General features: G+C 50.4%; 1 protein-coding gene across 1 annotated transcript in view; it reads left to right on the forward strand.

Annotated features, from left to right (window-relative positions):
* LOC142488297 (SCO-spondin-like) overlaps positions 1–23,713 on the forward strand; it is a 403,111-nt gene that overhangs the window by 148,860 nt on the left and 230,538 nt on the right. Inside the window, exons 40-42 of the mRNA XM_075588669.1 lie at positions 2,065–2,119; positions 3,600–3,707; positions 3,800–4,018. Of these exons, the coding sequence (XP_075444784.1) occupies positions 2,065–2,119; positions 3,600–3,707; positions 3,800–4,018 (382 nt within the window). The remainder of the gene's footprint in view (positions 1–2,064; positions 2,120–3,599; positions 3,708–3,799; positions 4,019–23,713) is intronic.

Genomic DNA, 23,713 nt, shown 5'->3' on the forward strand with positions numbered 1-23,713 from the left:
ACAGAAGAACCGACCAGCAGTTTCATTTTGTAAGTAAAATATATAGAAGTGATGTTGATACAGGCATACCCCGGTTTAAGGACACTCACTTTAAGTACACTCGCGAGTAAGTACATATCGCCCACTAGGCAAACGGCAGCTCGCGCATGCGCCTGTCAGCACGTCCTGAACTGCAACACCGGCTCCCTACCTGTACCGAAGCTGTGCGCAAGCGGGGAGACTATAGAGCATGTTACAAATGCGTTATTTACATCAGTTATGCACGTATATGACGATTGCAGTACAGTACATGCATCGATAAGTGGGGAAAAGGTGATGCTTCACTTTAGGTACATTTTCGTTTTACATACATGCTCCGGTCCCATTGCGTATGTTAATGCGGGGTATGCCTGTACAAAGGATGTTAGATGATGTATTCCCACATGAACATCTATAGTTATTCATTTGATTGCAAATTAGACACTTTATTTGTTATTTATTTGATAGAAAGGGCATATATAATTGTCCATTCCCCTAATATCCATGTGTAATTGCCACATTAAGTAATATTGCGTGTCTGCATGGTGAGGAGCCCCTGCGTGTCTGCATGGTGAGGAGCCCCTGCGTATCTGCATGGTGAGGAGCCCTTGCGTGTCTGCATGGTGAGGAGCCCCTGCGTGTCTGCATGGTGAGGAGCCCCATGCGTGTCTGCATGATGAGGAGCCCCTACACATGTGTTAACAATAATATGTTTCAATACAAAAATACAAGATCAATAATTCTCTCACTTCCGAGAGCTTCCAGCTCACACATGTCCCAGCTCACACATGTCCAGGTCAGGGAGAGGCATGACTTCAGAGAGCTTCCAGCTCACACATGTCCAGGTCAGGGAGAGGCATGACTTCAGAGAGCTTCCAGCTCACACATGTCCAGGTCAGGAAGGGGACATGACTTCAGAGAGCTTCCAGCTCACACATGTCCAGGTCAGGGAGGGGACATGACTTCAGAGAGCTTCCAGCTCACACATGTCCAGGTCAGGGAGGGGACATGACTTCAGAGAGCTTCCAGCTCACACATGTCCAGGTCAGGAAGGGGACATGACTTCAGAGAGCTTCCAGCTCACACATGTCCAGGTCAGGGAGGGGACATGACTTCAGAGAGCTTCCAGCTCACACATGTCCAGGTCAGGGAGGGGACATGACTTCAGAGAGCTTCCAGCTCACACATGTCCAGGTCAGGAAGGGGACATGACTTCAGAGAGCTTCCAGCTCACACGTGTCCAGGTCAGGGAGGTGACATGACTTCAGAGAGCTTCCAGCTCACACATGTCCAGGTCAGGGAGGTGACATGACTTCAGAGAGCTTCCAGCTCACACATGTCCAGGTCAGGGAGGTGACATGACTTCAGAAAGCTTCCAGCTCACACATGTCCAGGTCAGGGAGGTGACATGACTTCAGAGAGCTTCCAGCTCACATATTTCCAGGTCAGGGAGGTGACATGGCTTATTTAAGGTTACATGGAGCTTACACTGCTCTTTAACTATCACTTCTCTACAATACGTTTTTCTGTATCCTATCCTCATCTCCAAAAAATCACTGGCTACTTTAAGTACAGGGCCGGAGCTCCATGTATTCTGTGCCGCCTACCTTGCCATTGCTATTAAGTTGTGCTACATACACTGCTATAAAATACAACTATTCTTATTACATGGAGAGAGGCCATCGCTTGAATGTTACATAGAGAAAGGATATCTACTATATGTTACATGTAGAGAGGCCATCTACTGTATGCTACATGAAGAGAGGACATCAACTGTATGTTACATGGAGAAAGGATATCTACTGTATGTTATATGGATAGAGGATATCTACTGTATGTTACATGGATAGAGGATATCTACTGTATGTTACATGGGGAGAAGATATCTACGGTATGTTACATGGATAGAGGATATCTAATGTATGTTACATGGAGAGAGGACATCTACTGTATGTTACAGTTATGGCCCCATCCTCCATGTTTATTTCTAGGTCTCATAGCAATGTTACACGGGATGGTTTACACCTCTCTCTCCCTTTCTTCCAGGGACAGTTTCTGGTGGAGGGGCCGGGAGACTCCTGCTGTTACTGCTCAGAAACAGGTCAGTTTGTTATCTGACCGCTTGGAAACGTCATTTGATCTGCCCGGATCTGTTTCTGAAAGTGGGGTGTACGGTAGGGTGAGATGTGAAGCAGTAGCGCCAATTACTCAACGTCTTTCAGGTAAATGATTTAATTAGCGATGGTACAATTGAAGGCCAAAATAGAGCCATTAATGACACATCGGTCAATCTGCCCTCAGCTCCTCTATCAATAAAAGTCTCCCAGCTCTTTTCTGTATTAGCCGTCATGCCAAGATTAGGCACGGTGTATTTAGCCTTTAGGATTATTTCGTACACTAAGTAACGGGGGCCGTGCTGCTTTGGCTCCGATTCGATTCAGTTATTAAACTCGCACATTACTACCAGTGGTGGCTCAGTACATGTTACTGTTGCTACTGCACTGTATATGCAAGTACGATTCCAATCCAACTGCGAGGAGCCAGCTGAATAAACGAGTAGCCCGTTCCTACTTCCTCAGGCTTATATTACAGACAACTGTCCATGCGTTTCAACCATCCGGTGAAATACCTTACGTGCCCCAGGTGGTTTTTACAAGGTTAGCTTTAGGAATGTGAACTCTGCCACTAACAATGTGGGCAGTGTCTTGGTGATCAGTATAGGCAACCTCAGCCAATCAGGGAACCGCATGTGAATCATCCGTTCCTTTTAAAACTACAAATTACGTTCAAGTTTTTCTGGAGCAAAGTGGGACAATCTCACTATTCCACATCTGCACTGTATACAGTACCTGCTCTCAGTGCTGACTTTGACCATGTCCAACATTCTGTTCCCCCCAACCCCTTCCCCAGCAGCTAAGGAGTACAACCCCCAGGGGGAGGAAAACTCTTAGACTAAGGCGCATGAGCGGGTATAAAAGGAGGTGTGTTATGCAGGAGGAGCCTTTGCCCAGTCGGCCCCTCCAGAGCATTGACATACCCGCCCACCTTCCCTGTCTGGATTTAAGGGGTTTGGAAATATTGCTGCTTTTAGCACAATAATAACAAAATTGTACGGAGGAAACACCACCATGTTATATGGAGGCGTATTGTTTATAGGTTGTTGTCACAGCTGTCGGCGGGGGTTGGCCTGCCAGGTTGGGAGAGCGTGAGAGGTGTGAGGAAAGACCTGGATAAGATGGCGCCCTCATTGGGGCTGGTGGAATAATTCTGCTTTCCCTTATGTGGGGATCAGCGGAAGTCGTGAGCCACGGCTATGTCGTTGGGCTCCGACTGTTTTGCTGCCTGGCAGGGGCTGTAGAATGTTTGAGTGTCTGTCATATTCTTTTGGGGTGGGGAATAGAGGGCTCTTAAAGCGGCATAGGCCTGATCTCTTCCCCACCATAAGGAAGGCTGCTTCACAGCATATTGTAAGGAGCCTTGGATGTGCCAATTTTGGTCTGTGGTTGCGTGAGACATACGTATAACCGCGAGATTAACTCCAGTTAGGGTCCTGAGGAGTAATATTACTTATCTTTGCACAGGTCCAAATAAAACAGAAGCAACCAGCCCTCAGCCAACAGGTTTTCCGGCCAGTACCCTCCTCACACCCACCCCTCCACTTATCACCTACCCACTGCCTGCAGTAGGTGGTAAGTATGGACTCAGTATGGGGTATGTAGCATCTGACACCGTAGCAGGTAAGTGATATCTGACCGTCCTTTCCTCCTTCGCATCCGCACAGATGAATGTTACAGGCCTCTGAGGATTTCATCATTACCAGACAGCAGTTTCACTGCCTCCTCACAGCAAGTAGAGAACCCAGCACGTGCCGGCCGCCTGAATCAAGTTACCCCAAGAACTGACCTTCAGGGATGGAGCCCCCATGCCAATGAGTACCACGACCTCCCTTTCAGGCCACCGTACCTGCAGATTGACCTGCAGGAGATGTGGAACCTCACAGGTAAGGGGAGACATGCAACACATCTGTAAATTCACATGTAGCCTGCGGTGCAATTATTTATCTCCAGCACCTTTGTTGTGGATGTGAATGGCAGTGTCTGGATTGAGTAAGATGCCTCCCAATAAGTTACTTAGGCTGAGTTAACCTGGCCTGCTTCACCCAGCCATTTATACACTTTAGCCCATATTTACTAAAACCTCTCTCACTCGCGCCCCCGCACCTCTGGAATGCTCTTCCCCCCAATATCCGACAGGCACCCTCTCTATCCACCTTTAAGTCCCATGTTAAAACTCTCCTCTGCTGGTTGATACTATATGCCTCATATGCATGTAACATGACCCCTTGTAGATGCTCTTACCAGGACACCCTCCTACTGTCTCGTTAATTTCTCTCCACTTTCCACTTAGATTGTAAGCTCTTCAGGGCAGACTCCTTTTCCTAATGTTTACTTTTATGTATGAAGAGCTCATTCCCATTATGTCATGTGTGTTACTGCTGTAGAGCGCTGTGTACATGAAGGGTGCTATGTAAATAAAGAAATACATACATAATAAGCAGCGCAATTCCACAAGACATCTTCCTGCTCCCAAGTCACCATCAGGGTAACTGTGACAGGTCCTTAACCCCGGTCTAAATAGGGCTCCAAATAGGAAGCCTGTATCAGTCTGATGAGCCCAGCAGGGAGCTGGTTAATTGCAGCTGGAGACAATTAACCAGTCTCCACCTGGCTAATCAGTCGGGTAGAAAAGCCTCCAGCGTAAACTGAGGGGGGAGATCTCTTGAGCACAGGACCGTGCTGCCAGCAAGATCCTCAGGAACCCAACCCTCTATTCTAGTGCGCAGCGGACCCTGGAGTCGCCAGAGGGTGGCCCCTCAACAGACACAACCCACAGACTGACATAAAAAGCCGGTACCTCTTTGGACTTTGGGGTCATAGGTTGGCAAGAGGTCTATCCTCTGTGACATGTTACAGATATGAAAGTGTTTCTCATACTGTGACATGTTACAGTTATTGTATTGTTTGTCTTTATTTATAAAACAGACAGGACACCTGCAAGCTCATATTAAACCCCCAAATTAACCACAACATATATATAAGCATTATAAGTGTAACAGAGGAGTGCTACTGAGCATGGCAATATATATTTAAAACCAGAGACAGAACATGAAACACAGACAGAGCTCAGTGCACATCCAGTGAAACTTATACACGGTACAGTGCCTAAATATATATGTATATGTAAGGATGTGTACATATATGTGTGGGTTCCGCGCTGTTACGAATGCAGGAAGCGCCATACTGTTCTTTTGCCAGTAAGGTCAATGTGTGAATAGCAAGGCTGCGCATGCGCGAGGAAAGCGCGCGAACGGCAACCAATCCGGCGGGACTTTGGGGGTTGAACTCTGAACTGTGAACTGTGGAGGAGTGAGCTGAGGCTGGGGACCAATAGGGTGTGAGACTGTGGACAGGGAAGGGACAGGAAGCGTGTGGGCGGACACACGAGTGAGAGAGGAGAAGGAGGAAGGTGGCGGAACCTCGTGTGTGCGAGCGGAGGGTCAGTGACCCTTCCGCTTAGGACAGATACATTCCCCAGCCCCCAGGAGTATAACCCCTGTCACCGTAGGGTGCCGCTTTTGTAGGGACGGCCGTAGCATTTAGGGAAGCATCCCATTAGTGCTGGTTCAATTGCAAGAGTTGCGGACGCCATCTTGGTCTGGAGAACAGACCGCACAGCAGAGCAGAGTGTCGGCGCAAGGCTGGAGCAACACTACGGACCCTTTGTGAAGTGGTGTGGTCACCGCAGTGACCGGGAGGTATTGTTAGTCATCAAGTGCACCTACACCGGTCACCAGGCGCTGATCCCGCCTCCCACTAACTAATTGGGGGCACTAGTGTGCCAGTAAACTATTCAATACAACTACTAGTTGCAGGACATACTCCTTGGGAGAGTGGCAGAGCCACCTGTGTACAGGACATTAACCCTATAAAGGTGTGGCCGAGCCACAGTGTGTAATGTTTGATTATAAAGTGTAAGGGTTCTATGCATGTTATGTGAATGCTGCATTATCGTATTAGTTAATATCATAGTAAAAGGTTGCTTGTTGCACAATACAGTTGTATGTTTCTTACTCAGGGTAGATTCTCTACAATGGGGATCCTGGGTAAGTGGAGGCGCTGCACCCTGATAAGAGAGGGTAAGACCCCAGGCTCCCCAACAGCGGAGGCTTAGAGCTCCTGGAGCCACAGGTAAAACACAGCATTAGTAGTTCCTTTGTGCAGGGGTTCACAAAAAGGGCTACATTTGGAGGCTGAGATCTTAGACCTGGGGTGCCCCACATTTTTTTCTCTATTTTGTGCAACCAACCCACATCATGTCGGTGCCCTCGGTGCTCGAGGTGCGCAAGTGGGCCCAGCGGTGCGGGATTCCCTTGAATCGTGTTTTCGCGCTGGGCCATGTTCCCGCCACGATCTCGTTGGGTACTGTGACCGAGCAGGTCCGAAAGCTCCCACTCCTGGACAATGCCCAAGTGCAAGACCATTTCTACGACCGCGACCAGGCCTGGCGCCGGGTCTTGTATGCCACTGAACAAGACATATGCCCCGAGGCCTTGCCCCGTATACTGCTGCTGCCCGAGGCCCCGGGGGTACGCTGCCCCATTGTCCAAGTGGACACCCCTGCACCATTAGCCACTTCCACCCCACAAAGAGAGTATACACCCACAGTAGGTGCCGCGGCTGGGGGCCCAGACCACTCCCCTGACCGTGGCCTGCAACCTCGCTGGCCGGCAGCCTTGGGCCTAGGCTCCTCGTCCACCCCGCCCGGCCTGTGGTCTGGCCTCAACCGCCTTAGCCTATCCAGACTGGACACCTACCCCGCAGTCGGGGATAGCTTACCGGGGACACCTCTATTCCCGCAATAGCAGCCGCTCTCCACAACACCACCCAGTCGCTTCAATATAGGAAGTTAAAGGCCTTCTCCGGTGAGAAACCCACGCCCCAAGGGGAAGTGGGGATAGAGGACTGGTTGGATCATACAGAACAGGTGCTGCCTGAATGGACCTGCACGGACGCGGTCCGAAGACAGCGCATCGTTGAGTGCTTACGACCCCCTGCGTCCCACATGGTGCACTACTACCGAGATGACAACCCGGAGGCTGATGCAGCAGATCTCATCTACCGCCTGATGAAGGCGTATGGGGCTCCGGTGGATACTTATGCGTTGATGGCCAAATTCCATGCGTTAGCCCAGAAGGAAGGGGAGATGGTATCCGACTTCCTCAGGCGACTACACCTGGACTTATGGAACCTAGTGCGGAAGGGCGTGTTGCCAAGAATGGAAGCCAATGGACTGCGCACCACCCAGCTGTTGAGGGGGCTCCTACCCCTGCACCCCGTGTCGGTGCGGGTCAGTAGCTGCCTAACGCCCGGGCAAGCCTTATCGTTTCACGACCTAATGGATCGGGTCCAAGCGCACGAGACGGTGTTGTTAGGACGTGACCTAGCCCCTGGGAAAAAGCCCCAGCCCGGGAGTAAGGAAGTCAAGAAAGTGGAACCCAAGGCCGACGTGCCCGAACCTGGGGATCCCGACCCCGAGGATGCCGGCGCACCAGTGACGCCCCGGCCTCGTCTCCCGACCGGGCGAAGTTCACCAACCGGGAGAAGCGAGATTTACCTCAGCCAAACGCAGTGCTACGCGTGTGGAAAGATGGGACATCTGCGTGCCTGTTGCCCCACCCTGCGGAAAACGGCGTCCCGGCCAGCGCAGTCGATGCCGTGCCAAACCCTGGAGGATGGAGAGGCGTCGCTGCCCCGCCCCAAGCAACCGAATCGGCCCCGTCGCCATTATTCAGGTAGTTATCGAGGGCATCTACGCCGCCGCATTGTTGGACACGGGATCCCAGGTGACCATCGTATACCGGCCCTTCTACGATCAACACCTACATCGATTACCGTTGCTCTCTGCGGATGCCTTGCGACTAAGGGGATTGAGTCATGAGGATTACCCCATAGACGGAGTAGTAAAGGTGCAGTTAGATATTCCCCAACTGAACACTGGTAAACATCATCCCATGGAAGTGGAGGCCTTAGTGTGCCCCGAACCTCAGGATCACCCCAGCGTTCCAATCATCTTGGGGACTAACGCTGACATTGTGCGCGCGGTGTTCCGCATGTATTTTCAAGAAGCGGGAGAAGCCCCGTTGCTGGCCCTTGCAGCCTGCCCCGCCCTCCAAGAGGTCTGCGGTAAAATTGCGACCGAAGAGGAGCATGGTGTACTCTACAGTCAAGAATGGGGACTGACTCAAATTCCCCCGGGGGAAGGACGAATGATGGTCGCTGCTTGCCACTACCCTCGACAACGGCCGGAGGATCAGCTCTTCGCCTTGGAAAGCGTGGCCCAAGACGAACAACGGTTGAGCTACGAAGTACTGGCCTCCGTAAAGAAATGGCCCGGGAAGATTCCGGATCGCACCTGGGTGTACGTGCGGAATATCTCCCCTTATCCCATGAATATTGATCGGCGTCAGATGCTGGGGAGAATATACCCCGTGACTCCCGAGGAGAAGGCCTCGACGAAACGACCCAAGTACTCTCCTCCTACCTCTGATTCGTTGTTGGAATTCGACTTCGGAGACTCTCCGCTCCCGGATGAATGGAGGAAGAGACTGCAAGTCGAGCTACAAGACCGAAGGAGCGTGTTCTCCACTAGTGATACGGATGTGGGGTGCAGTCGCAGTGCCCACCATACAATCCGAATGAGCGACGCTACCCCCTTCCGGGAGCGCTCCCGCCGGCTCGTACCCCGGGACGTCGAAGAGGTGAGGAGATTACTCGCCGAGATGGAGGGGGCTGGCATCGTGCAAGGATCTCGTAGCCCTTACGCCTCACCCATCGTGGTAGTCCGCAAAAAGAACGGGACGGTCCATCTCTGCGTGGATTACAGAACCCTGAATACCCGCACCATCCCCGATCAGTACACTCTGCCCCGAATCGAGGATCTCTTGAACGCTCTGACGGGAAGTAAATGGTTCAATGTGCTCGATCTTAGGTCCTGGTACTACCAAGTACCCATGGGCCAGGAGGACCAAGAAAAGACTGCCTTCATCTGCCCATTAGGATTTTATCAATTTACCCGCATGCCGCAAGGGATCTGCGGGGCCCCGGCCACATTCCAGAGATTGATGGAAAAGAGTCTCGGAGACCTGAACCCGCAAGAATGCTTAGTGTACCTGGATGACATTATAGTGTTCGGGCGAACTCTAGAGGAACACTCCGAGAGGCTGATGAAGGTACTGGATAGACTTCAGGAGGAGGGCCTCAAACTGTCTCTGGACAAATGCAAGTTCTGTCGGTCCTCCGTGACGTATGTGGGCCACATCGTGTCGGCTGAAGGAGTGTCCACCGATCCAGGGAAGATAGAGGCTGTGGTGAATTGGCCTAGACCCCATAATGTCCAAGAGTTGCGGTCCTTCTTGGGATTTTGTGGCTACTACCGGCGGTTCGTGGAAGGCTATTCCAGCAAAGCCAAGCTGTTGAACAATCTTTTAAAGATCTATCCGGGAGAGACAGAACGAAAAGGGGTCACGGCGCAAACACCCTTTGGGGAGAAATGGACCCCAGAATGTGAACAGGCATTCCTGAACTTAAAAACCAGCCTCACCCAGGCCCCGGTCTTGGCCTATGCCGATCCGGAACGTGAATACGTCCTACATGTAGACGCCAGCCTTAGTGGGCTGGGGGCTGTCCTGCATCAGAAGTATGAGACGGGGCTCCGCCCAGTGGCATATGCGAGCCGAAGCTTGACACCTAGTGATCAGAACTATCCGGTCCATAAACTGGAATTTTTGGCCTTGAAATAGGCAGTGGTGGACAAGCTGCACGACTACCTGTATGGGGTACAGTTCGAAGTACGCACGGACAATAACCCCATGACCTATATAAATACGTCCGCCAAATTGGACGCTACGGGACACCGTTGGTTAGCTGCCCTGGCCAACTACAGTTTCAATCTTAAATACAAACCAGGACCCACCAACATAGGGGCCGACGCCCTATCTCGTCGACCCGGCCTTCAATCCACCCCTGATGAGGAAGTATGGGAAGAAATACCGGGTCCCGGAATCCGTGCTCTCTGCTCTGTGGCTGCGGTAGTCAATAATCAGGTGGCATTCTCGGAACTACGGGTTGCTGATTCTTTAGGATGCCATTCCCCAGGCCTATCAGGGTCGAGAAGGGATGAATATCACGGAAGATAACATCATCTCGTGGAGGGATCTAGTGCATTACCAGACTCAAGACCCGATAGTGGAGCTGGCCCGTCAAGCGGTACAACAAGAAAATCCCTCTATACTCAAGCAAGCCCCCAAAAACTTGGTGAAACTCCTGTTGAATGAGTTTGGAAAGTTCAAAATGGACAATTGTTTGTTATATCGGGTGATCCCATATCACAACCATCCCGATCGGCGTCAGCTGTTCCTGCCGGAGCGCTTGAGGAACATGGTCCTTCGGGCCCTCCACGATGACCATGGCCATCTGGGCATTGATAAGACGTTCGGGCTACTACAGGATAGATTCTACTGGCCTAGGATGAGAGAGTCCGTGGAACAGCATTGTCGAAGGTGTAATCGCTGCTTACAAAGGAAAACACTGCCCACTAGGGCGGCTCCCATGGCGCACTTGAAAAGTTCGGGCCCCATGGATCTGGTGTGTATGGATTTTCTCTGTATTGAGCCCGACAGCCGGGGCATTAGCAATGTACTAGTGATTACTGACCACTACACCAGGTACGCCCAGGCGTTCCCTACGAAAGATCAGAAGGCCGTAACGGTGGCCCGAGTCCTGTGGGAAAAGTATTTTATTCATTATGGATTACCAAATCGTCTCCACTCTGATCAGGGCAGGGACTTTGAAAGTACACTGATAAAGGAATTGCTTACCCTACTGAACATTGCCAAGTCACGTACCACCCTGAAGGGGATGCCTTGCCCGAACGGTTCAATCGCACTTTGTTAGATATGTTAGGAACTCTGACAAGCCCACAAAAGACGGAGTGGAGTAAGCACGTGGAGACATTGGTACATGCTTATAATTGTACCCGGCATGAGTCCACCGGGTACACCCCGTACTTTTTGATGTTCGGAAGAGAAGCCCGATTACCGGTGGATGTGCGACTGCGGATATCTACCGATTGGGTATCCAACAGAACGCACTTCCGATACGTACAGCGGTTACTGGATAGTCTGCAGCAGGCCTATAAATTGGCTGAAAGAGCGACATCGCAATTGAATGCGGGAAATAAAAGACGCTATGATCACAAAGTGCGTCACAAGGAAATTCACCCCGGGGATGCGGTTCTCTTACGCAACTTAGGTGTTCCTGGGAAACATAAATTGGCTGACCGTTGGCGGGAACGTGTGTACGAGGTGGAGTCACAGATGCCTGGCCTTCCCGTGTATCGGATCAAGGACTCCGAAGGCCGCGTAAAAGTGTGGCATAGGAATCACCTGCTTCCCATACCTCAAGTAGGGAACGACGAGTTGGAACTACCCGCTACACCAATAGATGGAGAAGTTGGAAACCCAGAGGATGGCCTAGAGACTGTAAAACTTGCCACCTCTGAGGATCCGATGGAAGGAACCTCTCAAAGGGGCCTTCTGGCCGCGGGGGCATCTCCCGAAGGAGCTACGGGTAAAGAGCCTCTTGGCCCGAACATTGACAATCTGACTCCAATGAGTCAGTCATTAGATCCACAGAGCCCATGTTTCACACCCCAGAGAGACTTTACTAATGCTGAAAACCCCTCAAGGGTAGAGATGGAAACACCAGTTGAGACTGGATACTCTGCGGAGGAAGCTGAGGAGAACCAACCTCGGCGAAGTCAAAGAACCAGTCAGCCTCCCATGAGAATGGCGTACGATCAATTTGGGGCACCCCATTATGAGGCTCAGCAGTGGGCTCGGCATAGAATGCAATCTATGGTAGTACTGTTCAATGAAATGTGTAACCTAATTTAAGGGAGAAGGACTGTGTAAATAAGTTCATATATGTAGGTAGTCCAGCGGGGACGTTGGATTCTGGAGAGGGGAGAATGTAAGGATGTGTACATATATGTGTGGGTTCCGCGCTGTTACGAATGCAGGAAGCGCCATACTGTTCTTTTGCCAGTAAGGTCACTGTGTGAATAGCAAGGCTGCGCATGCGCGAGGAAAGCGCGCGAACGGCAACCAATCCGGCGGGACTTTGGGGGTTGAACTCTGAACTGTGAACTGTGGAGGAGTCAGCTGAGGCTGGGGACCAATAGGTTGTGAGACTGTGGACAGGGAAGGGACAGGAAGCGTGTGGGCGGACACACGAGTGAGAGAGGAGAAGGAGGAAGGTGGCGGAACCTCGTGTGTGCGAGCGGAGGGTCAGTGACCCTTCCGCTTAGGACAGATACATTCCCCAGCCCCCAGGAGTATAACCCCTGTCACCGTAGGGTGCCGCTTTTGTAGGGACGGCCGTAGCATTTAGGGAAGCATCCCATTAGTGCTGGTTCAATTGCAAGAGTTGCGGACGCCATCTTGGTCTGGAGAACAGACCGCACAGCAGAGCAGAGTGTCGGCGCAAGGCTGGAGCAACACTACGGACCCTTTGTGAAGTGGTGTGGTCACCGCAGTGACCGGGAGGTATTGTTAGTCATCAAGTGCACCTACACCGGTCACCAGGCGCTGATCCCGCCTCCCACTAACTAATTGGGGGCACTAGTGTGCCAGTAAACTATTCAATACAACTACTAGTTGCAGGACATACTCCTTGGGAGAGTGGCAGAGCCACCTGTGTACAGGACATTAACCCTATAAAGGTGTGGCCGAGCCACAGTGTGTAATGTTTGATTATAAAGTGTAAGGGTTCTATGCATGTTATGTGAATGCTGCATTATCGTATTAGTTAATATCATAGTAAAAGGTTGCTTGTTGCACAATACAGTTGTATGTTTCTTACTCAGGGTAGATTCTCTACAATGGGGATCCTGGGTAAGTGGAGGCTCTGCACCCTGATAAGAGGCTCCCCAACAGCGGTGGCTTAGAGCTCCTGGAGCCACAGGTAAAACACAGCATTAGTAGTTCCTTTGTGCAGGGGTTCACAAAAAGGGCTACATATAGATATCTATTAAATAAAATGGTCTTTTAGTTTAACATTTTGGCCAACGTGTTGTAAGCCCCTGAGCCACTACACGGCAGACTACATCTCAAGGGTCCCTAACGCTAATATAAATTCTTAATAACCTGTGCATTACCAGGAAGAATGATTTATAATAAATCTGTCAAAATGAGTTGCATAGTTCTAAGTCTGATTGAAGCTTTTATTAACCTGTACATTACCAGGAAAAGCACTCTGTATTAGTTTTGTCACAATCATACTGCAAGCAAGCCAGTTCCCCTGAGAGTGGGAGATGCTATGGAGTGAGCTTTTAACCATTTAAATGTGGGAGGGGGGTGAGCTTCAACAAGATAGGAAGCGCCACCTTCCAATCAGCTAAACAAGAATTGTAAAACATACAGGACACCTGCGTGCTCATATTAAACCCCCAAATTAACCACAACATATATATAAGCATATAAGGGAGCCTGGGGTGGACTCTGGAACAATATTCGTCAGCGCCTCCACCTGTAACGGATCCTACGATGGGGATTTGCCTGTTACAGGACCCATATACTGTATATACACACACATATATAATCACACAATAACCACACTCTGGGTAACATAAAATAACAGTTTACTAAAGCACTATATATATATGATGGCTACTGGTTACAGTTACCCGCCAGCCTGGCACGGCCGTAACCACCCACCAACATTCCCCACTCTTATCCACAGTCCACCCTTTATATGTGGTCAGCGCTGCCACTGTACTGTGTGTGTTGGTGCAATTGATGAAAGTACCTGCCGGGTGTGTCCACACCCGGGCGCGCTGAGGCTGTACTTGGGATACATGGATCCAAGAAGGGTGATCCACGATGCCTCTGCCTCTAAGGTGGGTGGGTCCAGCGTGGATGGTACCACCTTTAGGAAAGTCTGTGTAATAGGTGTCTGGTCCCAGAGAACCTGTGAACAGGAGACCACCGTGTCCTGTCTGTGTCCCTCACTTATGCTGGTACTACAGGGGCCGTGTCCCTATCCTATGGGCCGGTCCCTGCAGCAATTACAAGCTGAGGGGAGTCGGGTTGTAAGGGGGTGATTTTGGCATAGTGCACGAGCCACAGACCCCTGCACATACCTCCTACCCCTATCCTGTCCCAGCACTGACTGACTAGCGTGGGCTGAGCGCGCAAAATGTGTCTTCTCTAGTCCAGGAGAACTCTATCACTATATGCTGTCTCTCCCCATCTGACAAGCAGCCCCTGGGACTGCTGGGGATTGTAGTTCCCCGGCGGAGCTGAATTGTATTGGCCGCCGCTCTGTGTCTCTACTGCGCATGTCTGTGCCTATAATGGCCGTCGCGAGACCTCCTGCGCATGTGCGTACTCTCGCGCCTGCAATCCAAGATGTTGGCCCCTCTAGCCGGGTGCGCCGCGAGCTCCCGGTGACCGGCTCGCCTCACCAGCTGCCCCCGAAACACACTCGGCACCCACCGGACATGTGTCCTCACCTTCCGGCTGCATCCGCAGCCGCGGAGGTATGGGGACACTAGGAGCCCAAGGGGGACCGGGGCTACATTTATACAGCGCTAAAAGTGTACTCGGCGCTTCACTAAGAATACAGTACAGGGAATTATAATAATACAATAAGAGCAGCAAAATCAGACAATAGGAAAGGAAATCCCTGCCCCGAAGAGCTTACAATCTAAGAGGTTTGATTGGGAATTTACAGAGACAAATGAACAGTGATATGCTGCACACCATTAGTCAAATAAACAAAACAGTATTACCGGTGCTGCTGGTTCAAAGGGATACCTGTCACAAATATCCAAGCTTGAACTGTGAAAAGGAAAGATACAGCTCTCTACGGATTTGCAAAAGTATCAAATTTATTGCGCCATACACAACGACCGTTTCGACCTTAGAAGGCCTTTGAAAAAGACCTACTAAGGTCAAAACGGTCATTGTGTATGGCGCAATAAATTTGAACTTACAGAGACAGCAGGTGAGGGAATAAGTGCTGTAGATGGCAGTGCTTGGTCACAATGGGTGGTAGGAGTGACTGTGTGTGGGACAATATCCATGAGTGCAGGCTATTGGGGTGCTTCATTTGTTTTGCAAGTTTTAAGGTTAGTCAGTATTAAAATGAGAGGGTTAACACAATTTACAGGGGAAGAGGTGGCAGGGAGGTGTGGATGTGTGTATGTCTGGCTTCAGGCTTAGGGGAGATCCCCAGCAGCGGGAAGGAGTAGATAGACGGTGTGAATAGAGGATTTGTGTGGGCGCTTTTTATTGAGGGGTAAAGAAGTTGTTGGGAGCGAGGTGTATAAATAATGGTGCAGTGGGGAGTGGAGAGTGGGGAAGTTGGAGAGAACATAGACGTTCACAAAGGAGTGAGGAAACAGTAAACAGAAAAAGCAGTAGGGAGGGCATAGTGAGATGCAGGAGGAGAGACTTCCCAGGTACTGGGAGATAGAAAGAGTACAAAGAATCACAGCATTTCGAATGTTAAGTTCTCACAGTTGCAGAGTTGTTGTTGTGCAGAGTCCCGATCTTCCTCCAATCTTCACCTCCAATTTCAAATCCAAAATTAACTCTGCCACACACTTTAACTGGGACACTTAAACTGTTACTCAGCCATATGGCTTCACAGCCTAGATAGTCAGTCTTAAATACTCTAATCACATGCAATTGAATAACAATTAAGGGAGGGGTTTGCCTATTCTGCTCAAAGAAACATACCCCAATAGTCAAGTAAATCTTAATTTCTCTTGCAATTGATGGTAGGAGAATTCTGCTCAAGGAAACATACGTGTTTGAAGAAATAAATCAAAATGTGTTTCTCATACTGTGACATGTTAGAGTTATTTAATGTATTTCTCATACAGTAGCTAATGTCCAGCTCAAAAAATGTACCATCTCTGCTTATAGTCACATTCATGTGAATCAGTTGCTGTTGGATGTAAGCAGTGTGTGTGGGGATCAGTTGCTGGATGTAAGCAGTGTGTGTGGGGATCAGTAGCTGGATGTAAGCAGTGTGTGTGGGGATCAGTAGTTGCTGGATGTAAGCAGTGTGTGTGGGGATCAGTTGCTGGATGTAAGCAGTGTGTGTGGGGATCAGTTGCTGCTGGATGTAAGCAGTGTGTGTGGGGATCAGTTGCTGCTGGATGTAAGCAGTGTGTGTGGGGATCAGTTGCTGCTGGATGTAAGCAGTGTGTGTGGGGATCAGTTGCTGCTGGATGTAAGCAGTGTGTGTGGGGATCAGTAGCTGCTGGATGTAAACAGTGTGTGTGGGGATCAGTTGCTGCTGGATGTAAGCAGTGTGTGTGGGGATCAGTAGTTGCTGGATGTAAGCAGTGTGTGTGGGGATTAGTTGCTGCTGGATGTAAGCAGTGTGTGGGGATCAGTAGCTGCTGGATGTAAACAGTGTGTGTGGGGATCAGTTGCTGCTGGATGTAAGCAGTGTGTGTCGGGATCAGTTGCTGGATGTAAGCAGTGTGTGTGGGGATCAGTAGCTGCTAGATGTAAACAGTGTGTGTGGGGATCAGTAGTTGCTGGATTTAAGCAGTGTGTGTGGGGATCAGTTGCTGCTGGATGTAAGCAGTGTGTGGGGATCAGTAGCTGCTGGATGTAAGCAGTGTGTGTGGGGATCAGTTGCTGTTGGATGTAAGCAGTGTGTGTGGGGATCAGTTGCTGCTGGATGTAAGCAGTGTGTGGGGATCAGTAGCTGCTGGATGTAAATAGTGTGTGTGGGGATCAGTAGTTGCTGGATTTAAGCAGTGTGTGTGGGGATCAGTTGCTGCTGGATGTAAGCAGTGTGTGTGGGGATCAGTAGTTGCTGGATGTAAGCAGTGTGTGTGGGGATCAGTTGCTGGATGTAAGCAGTGTGTGTCGGGATCAGTAGCTGGATGTAAGCAGTGTGTGTGGGGATCAGTTGCTGGATGTAAGCAGTGTGTGTGGGGATCAGTAGTTGCTGGATGTAAGCAGTGTGTGTGGGGATCAGTTGCTGCTGGATGTAAACAGTGTGTGTGGGGATCAGCTGCTGGATGTAAGCAGTGTGTGTGGGGATCAGTAGTTGCTGGATGTAAGCAGTGTGTGTGGGGATCAGTTGCTGCTGGATGTAAGCAGTGTGTGGGGATCAGTAGCTGCTGGATGTAAACAGTGTGTGTGGGGATCAGTTGCTGCTGGATGTAAGCAGTGTGTGTCGGGATCAGTTGCTGGATGTAAGCAGTGTGTGTGGGGATCAGTAGCTGCTGGATGTAAACAGTGTGTGTGGGGATCAGTAGTTGCTGGATTTAAGCAGTGTGTGTGGGGATCAGTTGCTGCTGGATGTAAGCAGTGTGTGGGGATCAGTAGCTGCTGGATGTAAGCAGTGTGTGTGGGGATCAGTTGCTGTTGGATGTAAGCAGTGTGTGTGGGGATCAGTTGCTGCTGGATGTAAGCAGTGTGTGGGGATCAGTAGCTGCTGGATGTAAACAGTGTGTGTGGGGATCAGTAGTTGCTGGATTTAAGCAGTGTGTGTGGGGATCAGTAGTTGCTGGATGTAAGCAGTGTGTGTGGGGATCAGTTGCTGGATGTAAGCAGTGTGTGGGGATCAGTTGCTGCTGGATGTAAGCAGTGTGTGTGGGGATCAGTAGTTGCTGGATGTAAGCAGTGTGTGTGGGGATCAGTTGCTGCTGGATGTAAGCAGTGTGTGGGGATCAGTAGCTGCTGGATGTAAACAGTGTGTGTGGGGATCAGTAGTTGCTGGATGTAAGCAGTGTGTGTGGGGATCAGTAGTTGCTGGATGTAAGCAGTGTGTGTCGGGATCAGTTGCTGGATGTAAGCAGTGTGTGTGGGGATCAGTTGCTGCTGGATGTAAGCAGTGTGTGTGGGGATCAGTAGTTGCTGGATGTAAGCAGTGTGTGTGGGGATCAGTTGCTGCTGGATGTAAGCAGTGTGTGTGGGGATCAGTTGCTGGATGTAAGCAGTGTGTGTCGGGATCAGTAGCTGGATGTAAGCAGTGTGTGTGGGGATCAGTTGCTGGATGTAAGCAGTGTGTGTGGGGATCAGTAGTTGCTGGATGTAAGCAGTGTGTGTGGGGATCAGTAGTTGCTGGATGTAAGCAGTGTGTGTGTGGGATCAGTTGCTGGATGTAAGCAGTGTGTGGGGATCAGTTGCTGGATGTAAGCAGTGTGTGTGGGGATCAGTAGTTGCTGGATGTAAGCAGTGTGTGTGGGGATCAGTTGCTGCTGGATGTAATCAGTGTGTGTGGGGATCAGTAGCTGGATGTAATCAGTGTGTGTGGGGATCAGTTGCTGGATGTAAGCAGTGTGTGTGGGGATCAGTTGCTGGATGTAAGCAGTGTGTGTGGGGATCAGTTGCTCCTGGATGTAAGCAGTGTGTGTGGGGATCAGTAGTTGCTGGATGTAAGCAGTGTGTGTTGGGATCAGTAGTTGCTGGATGTAAGCAGTGTGTGTGGGGATCAGTTGCTGGATGTAAGCAGTGTGTGTGGGGATCAGTTGCTGCTGGATGTAAGCAGTGTGTGTGGGGATCAGTAGTTGCTGGATGTAAGCAGTGTGTGTTGGGATCAGTAGTTGCTGGATGTAAGCAGTGTGTGTGGGGATCAGTTGCTGGATGTAAGCAGTGTGTGTGGGGATCAGTTGCTGCTGGATGTAAGCAGTGTGTGTGGGGATCAGTAGTTGCTGGATGTAAGCAGTGTGTGTGGGGATCAGTTGCTGGATGTAAGCAGTGTGTGTGGGGATCAGTTGCTGGATGTAAGCAGTGTGTGTGGGGATCAGTAGTTGCCGGATGTAAGCAGTGTGTGGGGGGATCAGTTGCTGGATGTAAGCAGTGTGTGTGGGGATCAGTAGTTGCTGGATGTAAGCAGTGTGTGTGGGGATCAGTTGCTGCTGGATGTAAGCAGTGTGTGTGGGGATCAGTAGTTGCTGGATGTAAGCAGTGTGTGTGGGGATCAGTTGCTGGATGAAAGCAGTGTGTGTGGGGATCAGTTGCTGGATGTAAGCAGTGTGTGTGGGGATCAGTAGTTGCTGGATGTAAGCAGTGTGTGTGGGGATCAGTAGTTGCTGGATGTAAGCAGTGTGTGTGGGGATCAGTAGTTGATGGATGTAAGCAGTGTGTGTGGGGATCAGTTGCTGGATGTAAGCAGTGTGTGTTGGGATCAGTAGTTGCTGGATGTAAGCAGTGTGTGTGGGGATCAGTAGTTGCTGGATGTAAGCAGTGTGTGTGGGGATCAGTAGTTGCTGGATGTAAGCAGTGTGTGTGTGGGATCAGTTGCTGGATGTAAGCAGTGTGTGTGGGGATCAGTTGCTGGATGTAAGCAGTGTGTGTGGGGATCAGTAGTTGCTGGATGTAAGCAGTGTGTGTGGGGATCAGTAGTTGCTGGATGTAAGCAGTATGTGTGGGGATCAGTTGCTGCTGGATGTAATCAGTGTGTGTGGGGATCAGTAGCTGGATGTAATCAGTGTGTGTGGGGATCAGTTGCTGGATGTAAGCAGTGTGTGTGGGGATCAGTTGCTGGATGTAAGCAGTGTGTGGGGATCAGTTGCTGCTGGATGTAAGCAGTGTGTGTGGGGATCAGTAGTTGCTGGATGTAAGCAGTGTGTGTGGGGATCAGTAGTTGCTGGATGTAAGCAGTGTGTGTGGGGATCAGTTGCTGGATGTAAGCAGTGTGTGTGGGGATCAGTTGCTGCTGGATGTAAGCAGTGTGTGTGGGGATCAGTAGTTGCTGGATGTAAACAGTGTGTGTGGGGATCAGTTGCTGGATGTAAGCAGTGTGTGTGGGGATCAGTTGCTGCTGGATGTAAGCAGTGTGTGTGGGGATCAGTAGTTGCTGGATGTAAGCAGTGTGTGTGGGGATCAGTTGCTGCTGGATGTAAGCAGTGTGTGTTGGGATCAGTAGTTGCTGGATGTAAGCAGTGTGTGTGGGGATCAGTTGCTGGATGTAAGCAGTGTGTGTGGGGATCAGTTGCTGCTGGATGTAAGCAGTGTGTGTGGGGATCAGTAGTTGCTGGATGTAAGCAGTGTGTGTGGGGATCAGTTGCTGGATGTAAGCAGTGTGTGTGGGGATCAGTTGCTGGATGTAAGCAGTGTGTGTGGGGATCAGTAGTTGCTGGATGTAAGCAGTGTGTGGGGGGATCAGTTGCTGGATGTAAGCAGTGTGTGTGGGGATCAGTTGCTGCTGGATGTAAGCAGTGTGTGTGGGGATCAGTAGTTGCTGGATGTAAGCAGTGTGTGTGGGGATCAGTTGCTGGATGTAAGCAGTGTGTGTGGGGATCAGTTGCTGGATGTAAGCAGTGTGTGTTGGGATCAGTAGCTGCTGGATGTAAGCAGTGTGTGTGGGGATCAGTAGTTGCTGGATGTAAGCAGTGTGTGTGGGGATCAGTAGTTGCTGGATGTAAGCAGTGTGTGTGGGGATCAGTAGTTGCTGGATGTAAGCAGTGTGTGTGGGAATCAGTTGCTGGATGTAAGCAGTGTGTGTTGGGATCAGTTGCTGGATGTAAGCAGTGTGTGTGGGGATCAGTTGCTGCTGGATGTAAGCAGTGTGTGTGGGGATCAGTAGTTGCTGGATGTAAGCAGTGTGTGTGGGGATCAGTTGCTGGATGTAAGCAGTGTGTGGGGATCAGTAGCTGCTGGATGTAAACAGTGTGTGTGGGGATCAGTTGCTGCTGAATGTAAGCAGTGTGTGTGGGGATCAGTAGCTGCTGGATGTAAGCAGTGTGTGTGGGGATCAGTTGCTGCTGGATGTAAGCAGTGTGTGTGGGGATCAGTAGTTGCTGGATGTAAGCAGTGTGTGTGGGGATTAGTTGCTGCTGGATGTAAGCAGTGTGTGGGGATCAGTAGCTGCTGGATGTAAACAGTGTGTGTGGGGATCAGTTGCTGCTGGATGTAAGCAGTGTGTGTCGGGATCAGTTGCTGGATGTAAGCAGTGTGTGTGGGGATCAGTAGCTGCTGGATGTAAACAGTGTGTGTGGGGATCAGTAGTTGCTGGATTTAAGCAGTGTGTGTGGGGATCAGTTGCTGCTGGATGTAAGCAGTGTGTGGGGATCAGTAGCTGCTGGATGTAAGCAGTGTGTGTGGGGATCAGTTGCTGTTGGATGTAAGCAGTGTGTGTGGGGATCAGTTGCTGCTGGATGTAAGCAGTGTGTGGGGATCAGTAGCTGCTGGATGTAAATAGTGTGTGTGGGGATCAGTAGTTGCTGGATTTAAGCAGTGTGTGTGGGGATCAGTTGCTGCTGAATGTAAGCAGTGTGTGTGGGGATCAGTAGTTGCTGGATGTAAGCAGTGTGTGTGGGGATCAGTTGCTGGATGTAAGCAGTGTGTGTCGGGATCAGTAGCTGGATGTAAGCAGTGTGTGTGGGGATCAGTTGCTGGATGTAAGCAGTGTGTGTGGGGATCAGTAGTTGCTGGATGTAAGCAGTGTGTGTGGGGATCAGTTGCTGCTGGATGTAAACAGTGTGTGTGGGGATCAGCTGCTGGATGTAAGCAGTGTGTGTGGGGATCAGTAGTTGCTGGATGTAAGCAGTGTGTGTGGGGATCAGTTGCTGCTGGATGTAAGCAGTGTGTGGGGATCAGTAGCTGCTGGATGTAAACAGTGTGTGTGGGGATCAGTTGCTGCTGGATGTAAGCAGTGTGTGTCGGGATCAGTTGCTGGATGTAAGCAGTGTGTGTGGGGATCAGTAGCTGCTGGATGTAAACAGTGTGTGTGGGGATCAGTAGTTGCTGGATTTAAGCAGTGTGTGTGGGGATCAGTTGCTGCTGGATGTAAGCAGTGTGTGGGGATCAGTAGCTGCTGGATGTAAGCAGTGTGTGTGGGGATCAGTTGCTGTTGGATGTAAGCAGTGTGTGTGGGGATCAGTTGCTGCTGGATGTAAGCAGTGTGTGGGGATCAGTAGCTGCTGGATGTAAACAGTGTGTGTGGGGATCAGTAGTTGCTGGATTTAAGCAGTGTGTGTGGGGATCAGTAGTTGCTGGATGTAAGCAGTGTGTGTCGGGATCAGTTGCTGGATGTAAGCAGTGTGTGTGGGGATCAGTTGCTGCTGGATGTAAGCAGTGTGTGTGGGGATCAGTAGTTGCTGGATGTAAGCAGTATGTGTGGGGATCAGTTGCTGCTGGATGTAAGCAGTGTGTGTGGGGATCAGTTGCTGGATGTAAGCAGTGTGTGTCGGGATCAGTAGCTGGATGTAAGCAGTGTGTGTGGGGATCAGTTGCTGGATGTAAGCAGTGTGTGTGGGGATCAGTAGTTGCTGGATGTAAGCAGTGTGTGTGGGGATCAGTAGTTGCTGGATGTAAGCAGTGTGTGTGGGGATCAGTAGTTGCTGGATGTAAGCAGTGTGTGTCGGGATCAGTTGCTGGATGTAAGCAGTGTGTGGGGATCAGTTGCTGGATGTAAGCAGTGTGTGTGGGGATCAGTAGTTGCTGGATGTAAGCAGTGTGTGTGGGGATCAGTTGCTGCTGGATGTAAGCAGTGTGTGTGGGGATCAGTAGCTGCTGGATGTAAGCAGTGTGTGTGGGGATCAGTAGTTGATGGATGTAAGCAGTGTGTGTGGGGATCAGTTGCTGGATGTAATCAGTGTGTGTGGGGATCAGTAGCTGGATGTAATCAGTGTGTGTGGGGATCAGTTGCTGGATGTAAGCAGTGTGTGTGGGGATCAGTTGCTGGATGTAAGCAGTGTGTGTGGGGATCAGTTGCTCCTGGATGTAAGCAGTGTGTGTGGGGATCAGTAGTTGCTGGATGTAAGCAGTGTGTGTTGGGATCAGTAGTTGCTGGATGTAAGCAGTGTGTGTGGGGATCAGTTGCTGGATGTAAGCAGTGTGTGTGGGGATCAGTTGCTGCTGGATGTAAGCAGTGTGTGTGGGGATCAGTAGTTGCTGGATGTAAGCAGTGTGTGTTGGGATCAGTAGTTGCTGGATGTAAGCAGTGTGTGTGGGGATCAGTTGCTGGATGTAAGCAGTGTGTGTGGGGATCAGTTGCTGCTGGATGTAAGCAGTGTGTGTGGGGATCAGTAGTTGCTGGATGTAAGCAGTGTGTGTGGGGATCAGTTGCTGGATGTAAGCAGTGTGTGTGGGGATCAGTTGCTGGATGTAAGCAGTGTGTGTGGGGATCAGTAGTTGCCGGATGTAAGCAGTGTGTGGGGGGATCAGTTGCTGGATGTAAGCAGTGTGTGTGGGGATCAGTTGCTGCTGGATGTAAGCAGTGTGTGTGGGGATCAGTAGTTGCTGGATGTAAGCAGTGTGTGTGGGGATCAGTTGCTGGATGAAAGCAGTGTGTGTGGGGATCAGTTGCTGGATGTAAGCAGTGTGTGTGGGGATCAGTAGTTGCTGGATGTAAGCAGTGTGTGTGGGGATCAGTAGTTGCTGGATGTAAGCAGTGTGTGTGGGGATCAGTAGTTGATGGATGTAAGCAGTGTGTGTGGGGATCAGTTGCTGGATGTAAGCAGTGTGTGTTGGGATCAGTAGTTGCTGGATGTAAGCAGTGTGTGTGGGGATCAGTAGTTGCTGGATGTAAGCAGTGTGTGTGGGGATCAGTAGTTGCTGGATGTAAGCAGTGTGTGTGTGGGATCAGTTGCTGGATGT

This window comes from Ascaphus truei, chromosome 2 (genome assembly GCF_040206685.1).
Source record: "Ascaphus truei isolate aAscTru1 chromosome 2, aAscTru1.hap1, whole genome shotgun sequence".
NCBI lineage: Eukaryota > Metazoa > Chordata > Amphibia > Anura > Ascaphidae > Ascaphus > Ascaphus truei.